This window comes from Sinocyclocheilus rhinocerous, unplaced genomic scaffold (assembly GCF_001515625.1).
Source record: "Sinocyclocheilus rhinocerous isolate Xijiao unplaced genomic scaffold, SAMN03320098_v1.1 scaffold383, whole genome shotgun sequence".
In the NCBI taxonomy this organism is placed as follows: domain Eukaryota; kingdom Metazoa; phylum Chordata; class Actinopteri; order Cypriniformes; family Cyprinidae; genus Sinocyclocheilus; species Sinocyclocheilus rhinocerous.
Genome location: NW_015643560.1, coordinates 704,484 through 718,791, shown reverse-complemented (window position 1 = coordinate 718,791; position 14,308 = coordinate 704,484). Strand labels below are relative to the sequence as shown.

At 41.8% G+C, this 14,308-nt stretch overlaps 1 protein-coding gene across 1 annotated transcript in view; it reads left to right on the top strand.

Moving 5' to 3' along the window:
* The window catches only part of LOC107757378 (brain-specific angiogenesis inhibitor 1-associated protein 2-like), a 49,814-nt gene that overhangs the window by 27,675 nt on the left and 7,831 nt on the right, over nt 1-14,308 (top strand). Inside the window, exons 5-9 of the mRNA XM_016574838.1 lie at nt 2,901-3,053; nt 9,201-9,446; nt 11,210-11,426; nt 12,138-12,339; nt 13,298-13,366. Of these exons, the coding sequence (XP_016430324.1) occupies nt 2,901-3,053; nt 9,201-9,446; nt 11,210-11,426; nt 12,138-12,339; nt 13,298-13,366 (887 nt within the window). The remainder of the gene's footprint in view (nt 1-2,900; nt 3,054-9,200; nt 9,447-11,209; nt 11,427-12,137; nt 12,340-13,297; nt 13,367-14,308) is intronic.

Here is a 14,308-nt window from a genome sequence, read left to right as displayed (position 1 = left end):
TGTCGATCAGGCGACACGCGCGCATTCATCCACGTCTCTTCTGAGTCTATTCTATTTGATTCATTTGAATTTTGAGACTTTCGTTCCGCCCTTTTAGCCTTGCCCAATCCACACACACAGCTCGCGATCCACGCGCAGCTGAGCCTAAGAAAATCAGCGACCACTAGATGGCACTAGCCCCAGTCACATGTGCGCATTCCATTGAGTACGGTTTTATGAATGTTACATTGTGTTTTCTTTGTTTCTTTTTGGTTTGGCTATTGTCTTCTACCGTTGAAATATAATAAAGATGTTTTATTTAACTTGTCTTAAGACAGAATAGCTTATATTAATTTTGCCAAACAAGAGCTTTGTTACGGTACCTTGTTTTTTTTGTTCTGTAATTCAACGGCACGTTGTCAGTTATTCCTTCCTTGTATTTTAAATTGTTAAATACCCTGCCTCCACTACATAGGCCTATGTTTGTCACATCATTATAAGTGTTTGATCACCACATTTGAGTTATCATTGCAAAAAAATGTGTATGTATATATATTCTGTTTATGTAGGCTATATACTGTATTCTATATACAGTACCAGTCAAAAGTTTGGACACATGAATGGGAAGTGTGTCCAAACTTTTGACTATAGTGTACTATAATATAGCCTAAACATAAAGAATATCGGCCGATATATCGGTATTAGACTTTTTTTTTATTCCCTAATATCGGTATCAGCATCGGCCCCCAAAAAACCCATATCAGTCGGGCTCTAGTTTTGTCGTTTTTATTAGGGTTTTTTTTTAGGTCTACTGTATATAGTTTTTATTAAGTTTTAGTTTATTTAGGTTGTTTATTTTAGTACATACACCAAAATGGAAAATGTTGTCTTGGCAATATATTCAATTTTATTTCAATTAATGTTTACTTTCTTTCAAGTAATGAAAATGTTTTTGATGGTTTTAGATTTGGTTAACAATAATAACCCTGATGACTAAATGTGTAAATACATTAATATTCTACTAAACACATACAGCTCCTACTTCATCTATTAAGTGGTCCTTGGCCTTAAAATACATAGAGACCAACAGTAGCCTATATCAGGCATTTTTTTTTGGGTGGGGGGGCGTGATTTGACGAATGCAGTTTTCTTTTCATATTTCTATTGAAACATGGATATGGGGTGAAATAATGGCTTGTGTTTTTTTGTTAAATAGGTAATAGCATTTAATTTACAGGTCACAGCTTGACACAACATGATTTGCTAGTGACAAGTGGTATTTATAATATTTATAATTTAGCAGGAGGAGACATTGTAGAGATTTGAATACACCTTAACAGGGAGATGATGTCTTAAATTTTTTTTTTTTCTGGAAGAGGAAGACAGACGTTTTAAATGCATAACAGTTTGCATAACTTTTGTCAACTTTTTGGATTACATTAGCATATAGATGAAAGATACGGACTAAAAGCCTCAAAACCTACATGTCGTCTTTAATACAACCTTCTGTTGCTCCTCAGTAAATGTAAGCCAGTTGCCATCAGTGTAAAACTAGCGCCAACCTGTGGTTAAAACTTCTAACAGCATGCACTCAATTCAATCAGGACCTGGTATTTTGTGGTTGAGTTGGTTACAGTGTGTTGCGTATTCTCAATTTAGTCTGGATACTCTCTTCAACAAGCTCTTCTTTCAGATAATTCAGTCTACAGGTCCCAAAGTAGATAGAAGTCCATCAAATCTCTCTATAAAACTCCTCCTACTGGTTTTACAGGCCATTTAATTTTACATCCCAATCTTCATCTGAATGCAGTTGAGCTTTCGTCGTGTGACCATAGGAGATTTTCTGCTCCATTAGATTTCTGACTTATTCTTCTGCCTTCACTTCCTCTATAAATCCATGTTTTTATTTGAAGTAGTTTCCATCATTGATTCTTGATGGTGTCTGAAGTGCTTTCCTCATTATAATGCTTTTCTCATCACTTGTCTCATTCAGGCCAATATAACTTAAATGCATGATAATACCAGTGGGCAACGGGGAGTCCCCCTCGTACTGTTGTGGGTAAATTGGAATAGGGCACTAAAACACCTGGATGTGTTGAGATAATGAGTTCTGTAATGGTTCTGACATTTCTGGGAGCCGAGAGTTCCCACTGGGGATGTGAGAGAGGGAGATGGCGAGGTGATTATGAGCCAATCAGCAGAGAGCTGGTAGAGAAAAGATCCTTTTAGTATTCATAAGAAAACTATCGCACAGACATCTAAAATGCATTCATATCTTCATAGCACTCCTACTCATGTTTTAATCTACAGTACAGTCACAGACAAAACAACACTAAAAAGCGCCCATAAGTTGTATTACATTATGTAGTGCCATAATGCATGAATATGGTAATCATTCAATACCATGGTACTGCCACAATACTTTTTGTAAGGCTTAAAAGAGGACCTGTGTACTACGGCAACTAATTATTTACAAAAGTCTCTACATTCTCATAAAGTTTCCTGTCAGTGCAAAAAAAGATTTTAACAGCCTGATACTAAGCAAGAAAATTTTTAAAGGGACAGTTCACCCAAAAATTAACATTCTGTCATCATTTACTAACCCTCATGTTGTTTTAAACTCTTGAATTTATTATTTTCCGTGAAGCGAAGTAAAAAAAAAAAGTGTTTGTTTTCTATTAATTAATATACATTACCCTTCAAAAGTTTGGGGTCAGTAAGATTTTTTTTAAGATATTAATATTTTTATTCAACAAGGGCACATTAAATTGTTTAAAAGGACAGTAAAGGCATTTATAATGTTTCAAAAGATTTCTATTTCAAATAAATGCTGTTCATTGAACTTTATATTCATCAAAGAATGCCCCAATATGCCAATTAGTTTGTGTGTAACTAATTGCTTTTCCTTTTATCTTCCTCAGTATGTTGAGACCATCAGCAGTAAACAGAGTGAGCTGAATAACTTCATTGCAGAGGGCTACAAAACAGCACTTTCAGAGGAACGTAGGAGATACTGTTTCCTGGTGGACCGCCAGTGCGCTGTGGCCAAGAACAGCAGCGCCTACCATGGCAAGGTGAGACCCAGATGCTTTTTCCTTTGCTGTACAAGATAGAAAGCATCAGCACCAATGTACTTTCACAGTCTCTCCTGTAATACGGCTGAAGACAGCAGCAGTTGCCATGGCAATCCCCAAAGATCAACCCTCACAACCGTCTCCGTTGGGCACAGTTTGTTTGGGCTTATTGCAAAGATGAGATTTATTCTCCCCTGCAATTGTCTGTGTTCCAGGAGTGCATGTGAAGTAATGCACGCAATTTCTGACATATCAATTATGCCTAATAACGGACCCACTTCCCCATGGTAAAACCACTTCATTTTAACTCCAGATTGCATGCAGAGCCGTTATTATCATCTGCAGGTGTTCCCAACCCATATGCAATCTGCTTAAATGCACCTTTTTACATCTGTATACTTGTGTGTGTGTTGGAGGGATGTTTGCACATGGCTATTTTTCTGTATTATATCATTGTATAACTTGCTCGGACTAAACTGTAGACCCTGTTCATGGACTAGACGTGTGGTGCTGTCTTCTGGGAATGTAGTTGAGGCTGTAGGGAGGGGCGTAGAGAAGCCCTTCATTTTCAAGAACATCCCTTTCCAGTAGCTAATCAGTACAGAGGCGTGTGTAGGAAGAGTTCAGAAAGGGTGTGCTGAAGAGGGAGAGAGAGCGAGTGTGGTAGAATCTGGAGCCGTGTGTGTGTGTGTGAGTCACCAGGAGTGGGCGGTATGACTGAGACGAAGGCCCCTCACCCACATTGCAGTGTGCTGTACTGTAAGTGCTCCGAGATGTGAGAGACCCATTAGCAGTTGCTCAGAATCACCAACAGTCAATTGCTATGAATATGATGTGAGGTGAATTATATGTTGAAAGGATTATGCTACGTTAAAAATCTAAAGCAAAAGACAGACATCAAAAAGCTGAGGGACAGATAGACGGCTCACCGTAGGGTAGGGCTTTTTACTCAAAAAAAAAAAAACGTTTAACCCTAAGTCAAACTTTGACACATAATCCTCTCCCCCACTGTTTGTGCTATGGATAATAATGATACCTTATATCATGCAATAAGGATAATGTACCCTTACTTTTCTAATCAGTTCTGATTTTTGCATGGACCGTAAACAGACACCCTCAGAACACCCTGACAACACATCGAAGACCACTCAAAACACCTTAACAGCTCACCGAAATCCACTCAAAACATCCTAACAGTACACTGAATTCCACACAAAACTTCCTAACAGCACACTGAAAACCACTCAGAACATCCTAACAGCACAACGAAAATTACTTTAACCCCCCTTACAACACACAGAAAACGTCTCTGGTTACCTTCGTAACCTCGGTTCCCTGAGAGCGGGAAGACATTGCGAAGCATTCACAGTGGGAACTCCTCCTCTTATAGGATAACGCCAGTACAATAAACTGGCCAGTTGTCGCTAATTATGCAAATCGCATGCAAATACTGACAAGCCTGCGGGCAGTATATAATGTGGTGAGAGCGACAATAGCCTCAGAATCTAAGACTGAATGCTTGCACTACTGATCAAGCAGCGAACACGGTGACCTTCACAATGTCTCGTTCCCGCTCTCACTCTACATTGCGAAACATTCGCAGTGGGAACGGTGAAGATCAGACCAAACCAACGTCTAAGACCACACCAAGCATGGGGTAGAACAACACACAATTCCCAACCAATAGCGATGCCACTAGGAAAGCCCGCAGCTGATAAGGTGGAGCTAGATCAATGAACATCTTAACTCAGGTATACTAAATTAGCATATCTGGCCACAATAGAAGAACGGCTGCACTGAATAAAGGGCAGACACAACAACAGTGACAAGGTAGCGCCGTGCAACGTAACAAAAGCACAAAAAATTACATAGGCCTGCACATTGTCAACAGATATACGCGGTAACAAACTGTGCCACAAATTGCAGATAGCAATAATCTAGAAGAATAAGTGAGGTTAGTGACTCACCGAAAGCACTTGAGATGTCAAGGATGGCACATCCAACTTGTAAAACCTGGCGAAAGAATTCTGTGAGGACCAGCCAGCTGCAAAGCATATATCCTGAATAGATGTGCTTTTAGGTCAGGCCCATGAAGAGGCAATAGCCCTTGTCGTATGGGCTCTGATGTTGAGAAGGCATTCCTGTCCCTGGCTCGCATAAGCTGACACAATAGCATCCACTATCCAGTGAGAAAGTCTCTGCTTAGATACTGCTCGTCCGAAGTAGTCGTAGTTTAGTATAGCCACCGAAGCACACAAACAGCTGGTCACACTGTCAAAGATGGCCAAGCGGTCGATAAAAATCCTTAAAGTCCTGACAGGGCAAACGGCGCTCTGAGCCTCGGCATCACGCGAAGTCGACGGCTCGGAAGACAAAGCGGGCAAAGAAATTACCTGCGCTTTAAAGGGGGTAGAAGGAGATTTAGGCACGTAGCCCAGTCTCGGCCGGAGAGTAACACTGCAGTCCCCAGGCCTAAAGCGAATCTCTAGGACACCTGAAGTAGCCACACATAAAGGCTGCACAGCTCTGGTCTGGGGTGCCATATCAAGCCGTTCGCTGAGGGGGATTCGCCAAGGGGGAGCAACCAGCATCTCCCTGAGGTCCAGAAACCAAGTTTATGTTCGGGGCAATGAGGATCACCAAAGATCTCTCTTTCCTGATTTTGCATAATACCAGAGGCAAAATCTTCACTGGAGGGAACGCATAAAGTCTGGCTCTCGGCAGGTGCGATGTCAGAGTGTCTCCCATCAGCGGGGAGTGAGACAGTGAAAAGAATAGCGGGCAGTGTGTGTTCTCGCTCGTCACGAACAGATCCACCTCTGCCCTCCCGCAGTGGTCCCAAATGATCAGAACCAAACTGGGATGCAGCCTCCACTCCCCGTGAGGAATTCTGTTCCTCAAATGCATGTCTGCTCCACGGTTTAGGAGACCGTGGATATGCGCCGCTCTGATGGAGAGTAGATGACGATCCACCCGTAATAGAAGACAGCCTGCTTGAAAAGGGATCTGGGAGCCCCCGCTGCCTTGGCGATTTATGTACGAAACCACAGACATATTGTCGGTGCAAAACGGTACATGTTGCTATTCCAGCTGCATCAGAAAAGCCACTAGGGCTAAGGACACCACCTTCAGTTCCAAGCGGTTTATGTGCCACCTTCTCTGAGACTCTGACCACAAGCCTGAAGTCGGTACGCCCTCGCACACTGCTCCCCAGCCTGAGGTCGACGCATCTGTTGTTAACCACAGTGCGTACTGTCACCAGTCCCAGGTGAATCCCCCGGGATTCCAGATGGCGAAGCAGCACATCCGTATGACTGATAAGCACATCTCTTAAAATGGCGTGCACATCGTTCAGATAGTTTAGAATACGCATACCGCTCGCTCTGAGAAGGGAAAGCGCTGCATTTATGCACTTCAAGAACGTGCGCGAGAGCTAAAGCCAGCCCGAATGGGAGCACGGATTACTAGTTTGCCGTGCCCTCGAAAGCAAACCTAAGAAAGCGTCTGTGGTGTGGTGTTATCTGAATATGAAAGTATGCATCTTTCAGTTCCACGGATGCAAACCAGTCCCCGGGACGGATTTGTGCCGGGATCTGCTTCAGAGTCGTCATCCTGAATGCTGAACGTATCCGTTGAAATGGAGGGGTCTGCGTCTGAACTGGAGGGAATATCCGTGCTCTATTATGCTCAGCACCCAGCACAAAATGCCTGGAATAGCTCTCCACACGTCTAGGAACTGACATAGCGGCCGAATCTCTCCGGTCGCTATCGCTGGCAGCAATGTTCATGGACTGGGCAAGTAATATGAGTAGGCGAGTGACACCGTATCAATATGATAGGGCGAGTAACACCATATCAATATGATGAGGATAAAACAGCTCTTTTTGTGAGGATGTTTGTGTTTTTATTGAACAAACATGAATATTGCATTTGTCGCCTACAGGAACAAGGGGAACATAATGCAGACTGCGGTGCTTGGGGGCCGGGCCTCCAGCAAGCTCTCTCCTCCTCTTGGCCGGTCCGTCAGGACGAGGGCTTGGCAGCCGAGGGCAGTCCGCTATCACGGTGGGGGCTCCTCCTCTGACGGTGGCACCTTTTTCTGGGTCCCGTCCGCTGCTTGCAGCGAACATCCAGCTCGAGGAGCCGCAGAGGATGCGGTGGGCTGCTTTAGCCTTTCTCTGAGCAGAGCGGGGCGCAGAAGAGGAGCGTGGACTCGTCGGTGGATGGAACATGCGCTGTGTGCAGGTCTTTCACGACGTCTTCCATGTTGCCGTTGTCCAGGGACTACAGGAGCTTAGCTTGAAAGACCTGCAGTACCTCCATCACGTGCAGCGCGGATGCCACTTCACCCGCAAAAGGTGTAAGCCTTGTCAGCGAGGTGGGTGGTCAATCTGCAAGGCTTAGAAGGCAGGCCGAGGTCTGTGCCAAGCATGGCCGAGGAAGGGCACAGATGCGCAGCAATGGTCTCCTTGATGGGGGGCATGCGCACATAGCCTTGGGCCTTCGTCCCGTCCACGTGGGAGAACATGGACTGAGTGGAAGAGTGGACGTGCGCCAACTGGGGTGCAGACCACGACTTCTCCACCTGCTCGAGGACATCCGGGAAGAACGGGACCCTCCTCCTCGAGGCAGCCAGGCGGTGGCTCGACTGGAAGTACCAGGAGTCAAGCTTACACCTGGCAGGTTCCTCTGGAGCATCCCAGCTCTCATCAGCAAAAAGGACTGGTTAAAGGGGTGATGGCAGGACGATGGCCCGGACCAAGTCATCACCATCGCCCCGAGGGAGGGGAGGGCCCACCAGCGGCTCGCTGGCGGCAGTGGGCCTCGTCCCCATAAGTCCACGAGCGATGCTCCTCAGAGTCCTCAAAACGTGGAATGGTAAGTCAGCGTAGTGCACACAGTCGGACACAGAGAAAGCCACCTCAGCGTGGGCCAGGCCCAGGCAGGCAATGCAGTGCTCGTGCGGGGCCGGCGGGTCGATGGGGCCCACGCAAATTCGGCAGAAGTTAGCCATCGGATGCGGAAAAGAAGAAGCTGTCTTCAGGTGCGTCTTCGACGATGGCAACGTGAAGGAGAAGATTCTGAGGCAATTGTCGCGCTCCAATTATATACTGCCCGCGGGCTTGTCAGTATTTGTATGTGATTTGCATAATTAGCAACAGTTGGCCAGTTTATTGTACTGGCGTTTTCCTATAAGGCTTCAGGATTTCGGAGAAGGGGAGGAGTTCCCACTGCGAATGCTTCGCAATGTAGAGTGAACAGTCGAAAGGAACTACTCAAAACATCCTAACAGCACACTGAAAACCACTCAGAACACCCAAACAACACACAGAAAACCACTCAGAGCATCCTAACATAGGAACACAGAAACTTGTTGTCAAGCTTGCTGTGCATTAAACGATTTTAATGCACTCTGCGGAGGCAACAACCCAACGGAAATTAGCCATTATCTCTTACATAAAACACCCTAGCAACACATTAAAACATCTTTGCAACACAAAAAAAACTTCTAGAACACCATAGAAACCACCCAGAACATCGTAGCTACACACTAAATACAACCCAGAACACCCAAGCGACACATCAAGAAACACTCAGAACACCTTTTCAACACACTAAAAACTACTTAGAACACCTTAGCAACACATTCAAAACACCTTAGAAGCCACTCAGAACACTCTAGCAACACACCAAAAAAAAATAAATAAATAAAAATAAAAAACTCAGAACACCTTCACAACACATTATAAACCACTTAAAATGCCCTAGCAATGACCCAGAACACTCTAACAACCCACTGAGAACCACTCAGAACACCTGAGCAACCATATTGAAACACCTTGGCAACCACTCAGATTTTGTTCTGAAAGTGTAAAAATCTAGTCACAATTTTGAAGTAGTAACAATAACTGTAGTAACTCTGGTGTTTTGGCAGAAACTGCAGTTACCATGGTAATTTTTTACATAATGAGCAAGTGTAGTGGTGTAAAACCAACAGAGGACATCTGGCATCTCTCTCTCTCTCTCTCTCTCTCTCTCTCTCATTCTCTCATTCACTCACTCAGATACATTTTAGCACACCAGTTATGGTCAAATTTTTCTAATGCCATCCTAAACTATCTATGGTGCTTTTTCTCTTGTTTGTAGGGTAAGGACTTGTTAACCCAGAAGATCCCAGTGTGGCAGCAGGCCTGTTCAGACCCCAACAAGCTGCCCGACAGGGCCATGCTGCTCGCCCAGCAGATGTGCTCTGGATCCAGCACCCTCCTCTCCAGCCCTCTGCACTCCTCCAAGGGCAACCTGGTCATCTCAGATCCCATTCCTGGAGCACAACCGCTGCCTGTGCCCCCCGAACTAGCTGCCTTCATGGGAAGTGGCCTGGGCCATCAGGGGGTTAGTAGGGAATATTTGCCTTCTGTTTCACAATAAGGATTTATTGTTGGTCGGAACATACAAAATAGCATTTCAAGTGTCTCATGACTTAATGTGAAAAAGTAAACGTTCATTTGCATACTGCAGCATTAGCTTAGCGTAGGATGATTCAACCTCTTTAAAACTTGTTTCTGCAGGCAGTGCTTTAGTTGAGTGGTCCCTCGCTAGAGCAGAACGCTCACACAATGTTAATACAATATCTGAGCCTCCACAACCATAATGTACTTTCTCTCTATTGGCGCTGCTGCTCAAGTGATACTCTTATATCACAGAGCTTGTTTAGAAGTCTGGCCTTGTCTGCTGGTTTAAAGGAGTCATGACATGTATTTTTTTTACTATTATTATTATTATTTTAAAATGTTCCCTAAAGTTCAATTGTTAATAAAGTTTTTGCACATATCAACCATCATTCTGGCCCTCTGTCCAGAAGAAGATCTATTTTTAAGGGCTTCTCCCTTAAAGGAGTAGTTCATCCAAAACTGAAAATTTGCGGAAAATGTACTCACCCTCAGGCCCTCCATAATGAAGATGAGTTTGTTTCTTCATTGGAACAGATTTGGGGAAATTTAGCAGTAAAATCACTTGCTCACCAATGGATTCTCTGCAGTGAATGGGTGCCGTCAGAATGAGAGTGCAAACAGCTGATAAAAACATCACAATAATCCACAAGTAATCCACATGAGTCGAATGCATTGTAATGAATTTTAACTCAGTTGTAAGGGAATTAATTGATGCTGAAACCAGTCACGAAACCTACTGACCTTCTGTAGCTTAAACGGATCCAGATGGGAGGGGTCAGTTCTTGTTGTCTTAGTATTGTGTCGACATGGAGGTGGCCTGGCAAATCATTAGCTCCGTGTTTTCTTTGTAAAGATAAGCAGAGCGAGACAGGAACTCATTGGAGAAAGTTGCCGCCTGGCTGGCCATGGTTCAGTTTTTTACGACTCTCATATAATGGTGTGATGTTCGGGAAATGCCTTACAGCATCAATTAATGTCTTGTGAAATGAGAAGCTGCATGTTTGTAAGAAACAAATCCATCGAGACATTCAAACTGTGGATGGACTATTTCCACTGGAGAAAGCATTATTATGGATTATGGGCTTGTATTTTTATGTGACACTTTAAAGTTAAAATGCCTTAATGATGAATTTGTTCATTACAAACATGTAGCTTTCCACTTCTTAAATTGTTAATTGATGTTCTGACTGGTTGTTGTGTGGATTACTTGTGGATTATTGTGATGTGTTTATCAGCTGTTTGGATTCTTATTCTGACGGCACCCATTCACTGCAGAGGATCCATTGGTGAGTAAGTGATGTAATGCTAAATTTCTCCAAATCTGTTCTGATGAAGAAATAAACTCATCTGCATCTTGAATGGCCTGAGAGTGAGTACATTTTTTAGCAAATGTTCAGTTTTGGGTGCACTACTCCATTAAGGCATATCAGTAAACGGCCACTATTGTAACTGGTTAATGAAATTGCATGGTAATAAGTATAAATGCCCCTCCGCTATTGCATGTGAGCAAGTGTTTTTAAAACATTATCCATATAAAACCGTCATTTGCAGACAAAGTATTACGAAATTATTTTCCTATCTTACACATCAAAGTGATCATTCTTTTATTCTTCCGTTTGTCCTGTTGTCTGGACAAACAGTATGTCAGTAATCCAGGCTTCTGTGTGTCTGGCAATGCTTACTTGGTAATCTGTATGCTTGCAGCGGCTAATGGGTCCTGATGGCATGTCTCTGGTAAACGGGACAACGGGGGTCCATGGAGACGACTACTGGACTGATGGCGGGGTCTCTCAGGGAAGACCACCCTCTCCACCGAATCAGTCTCAAACGCAGAGCCAGCCCCAGAGACAGGTCAGCGACGTCTATTCCAACACCCTGCCTGTCCGCAGGCCCCAGCCTGCTAAAAACAAGACCACCGTGGGTAAGAGAAACCAATCCTTCTGCATATCCATGCAAACCTTTGGGCAAATTGGGGTTTTGAGCCATAAAGTGATCTTTCTTTTTTCATCCCCAGAACAGGGTTATTATCATTAACTAAATTAACTTTTTTAATTAATGGGGGGGTGGGGAGTAGTAATTTTACTACTAATTTTAATTTTACTAGTTGAAGTAGTAAAATTACAAAAATAAAAATTGATAAAAACTTTATAGATAATATAGTATATAGAGACAATATAGAGTTTTAAAAAAATAAGTTAAAGAAAAATAATCAATGACAAAAACAACAAAAATACTGGCACGATTAACAAAATTTAGAATGAAAATGGAAAATCTGTGGGGATAGATGGCTAAAATGTGTTCAAAATGTTTGACAGCTTATCTCAATACCTCATGGGACCTGTAAATGTATAGTCAATAAGTAAATTTTATTGATATACATATCATTAAAATATATATATATATATTTACTTTAATCCCACAGAGATTTAGTTAGTAGTTAGTTAATATTTAAATAATTTATGAATACATTTGCATGTTTTTTGATGTTGGTTAATTATTTTATATGCATTACACTGTATTTCTACATTAACATTTCAATGATGATGTTCGTGTTCAAATATCCTCCCTCTGTTTCTTTTAACAATTTGCACCTTGATTATTATTAATTATTATTATTTGAATCTTTCTTTAGGAGAAACACGAACTCTGCCCAGGTCAAGTTCCATGGCGGCTGGTCTGGAGAAAAACGGACGTTCTCGCGTACAGGCCATTTTCTCCCACACCGCTGGCGACAATAGCACCCTTCTGAGCTTCACTGAGGGCGACATCATCACCCTGCTGGTGCCAGAGGCTCGGGACGGCTGGCACTATGGGGAGAATGAGAAAAACAAGATGTAAGCACGCAATGATGTATACATTAACAACAGAACTGAATGAGGGGGAAAAATCTATTTTGTAATGCAAAATATATAATGCAAGGAAAACGAATGAGTACTGAACTTCTTTAATGAACCACACAACCTAAACATTACAGATGATGTCGGGGCCATTGCTAGGATTTCTGGGTCCCTTGTCCTATCCATTTCAGATTATTCTACTGGGAAAAAGGCCCTAGTAATCTCCCATGTGTCGTCTCTAGAGTTTCAAAAGAGATCTCAAACGGTGCTGATATTTGCTAGGATGCCAAAATATAAAGTCCAATTTATTATGAACTCAATATGAACATATCTCACCAAATTATCTCATTCTACCCACGTTAATTTTCACTTAAAAGTAATATAATTCAATACTCTTACTATATATGAACAATTATCTTATTTTTTAGTTTTAATTTCTCCTGAGGGAAAAACTTCTGAAACTAAACTAATTTTCGATGGAAACAAACTGACAGCCCCATTAAGTCCTACACTACACTACCCATAATCCTAGAGAGACTGCCTACTTGGATCAGTCACTGTTTCCATGGAAATGAGAGCTGCACAAAGAGCTTAGCAGCGACTGCCAGCTCCCATGAGACACATTTCCCTACAACCTCTAACTACTTATATATTTGCATATATTTAAATATTTTGCAATAAACAATGACTTACTGTATAGTTAATGTGTGAACAGTGAGTCCTCCCTAGACAGCGATTTCAGCAAAGATAAATTTGATTACAAGAGTCTTTTTCTTAGGAGAGTAGTCTGAGAGGAATGAAACTCTGTTTACTCTCCATTTAATCTCTTTTCTGTTTAGAAGAATATTTATAAATAAACTGAGATATTAAACTTAAGCTTATGCTTATTCTTCACATTGGGTTTTATCCAATGTCATGGATGTGGAGTTTCTAAAGAAAAGCTCTTTCATTTCAGGCGTGGCTGGTTTCCTTTTTCCTACACCCGAGTGCTGCCTGACAGTGACAACGAGAAGTTAAGAGTCAAGTAAGTTCCCTGAAATGACACAAACTGTGTTTCTGTCTTTACACTTGGCATTAGCATGCATTTTTCGATGATCGGATCACAATCGGTCACTCTTGGACAGATTTTGACCACATTTAATGAAGGTGAAAATGCAAATGCATTTTTGTTATCAGCTATGTAGGAATATATAATGAGGTAACACTGAAAATAATCATATACATCACTTTGCCTAAGTGTGGACTGCAGGTTCTGGGCTTTTCTATTTCTTCTCTGGTGATTCGAAAGACAACAGATGTTGTGCTCTTGTGCTTTGATTAAATCTCTTGATTTAATCAACAGTATCTGATTATTAATCAAATTATTTCACTGGATTATGGTTGGAATCTTGTTTCGGTTGGAATGCTCATTTCTTTTCTTTCCGTTTCTTCACTTCAAATCACGATTCACATGCTTTATCGAGGAGTTCATAATTAAAGGAAATGACTGAAAATTCTGTTAATGCAACCTCAGCACAACCGATTCAGTTAACACAACCTCAAATGTAAAACACAAATGTTCAAAATTTTGGGGTCGGTAAGATTTTGTAATGTTTTTGAAAATAGTGACTTATGCTCACCAAGGCTGCATTTATTTGATCAAAAATACAGTAAAAACTGTAATATTGTGAAATATTACCATTTAAAATGTCACAATGTCAATTTAAAATGTCATTTTCTATGTCACATGATCCTTCAGAACTCATTCTAATATGCTCATTTGTTGCTCAGGAAACATTTCTTATTATTATCAGTGCTGAAAACAGTTATGCAGCTTAATATTTTGTGCAATTATTTTTTTTTCAGGATTCTTTGATAAATAGAAAGTTCAAAAGAACAGCATTTACTTGAAATAGAACTATAAACAAATCAATTTAATGCATCCTTGCTGAATTATTAAAAAAAAAAAAAAAAAGATCTTACAGAT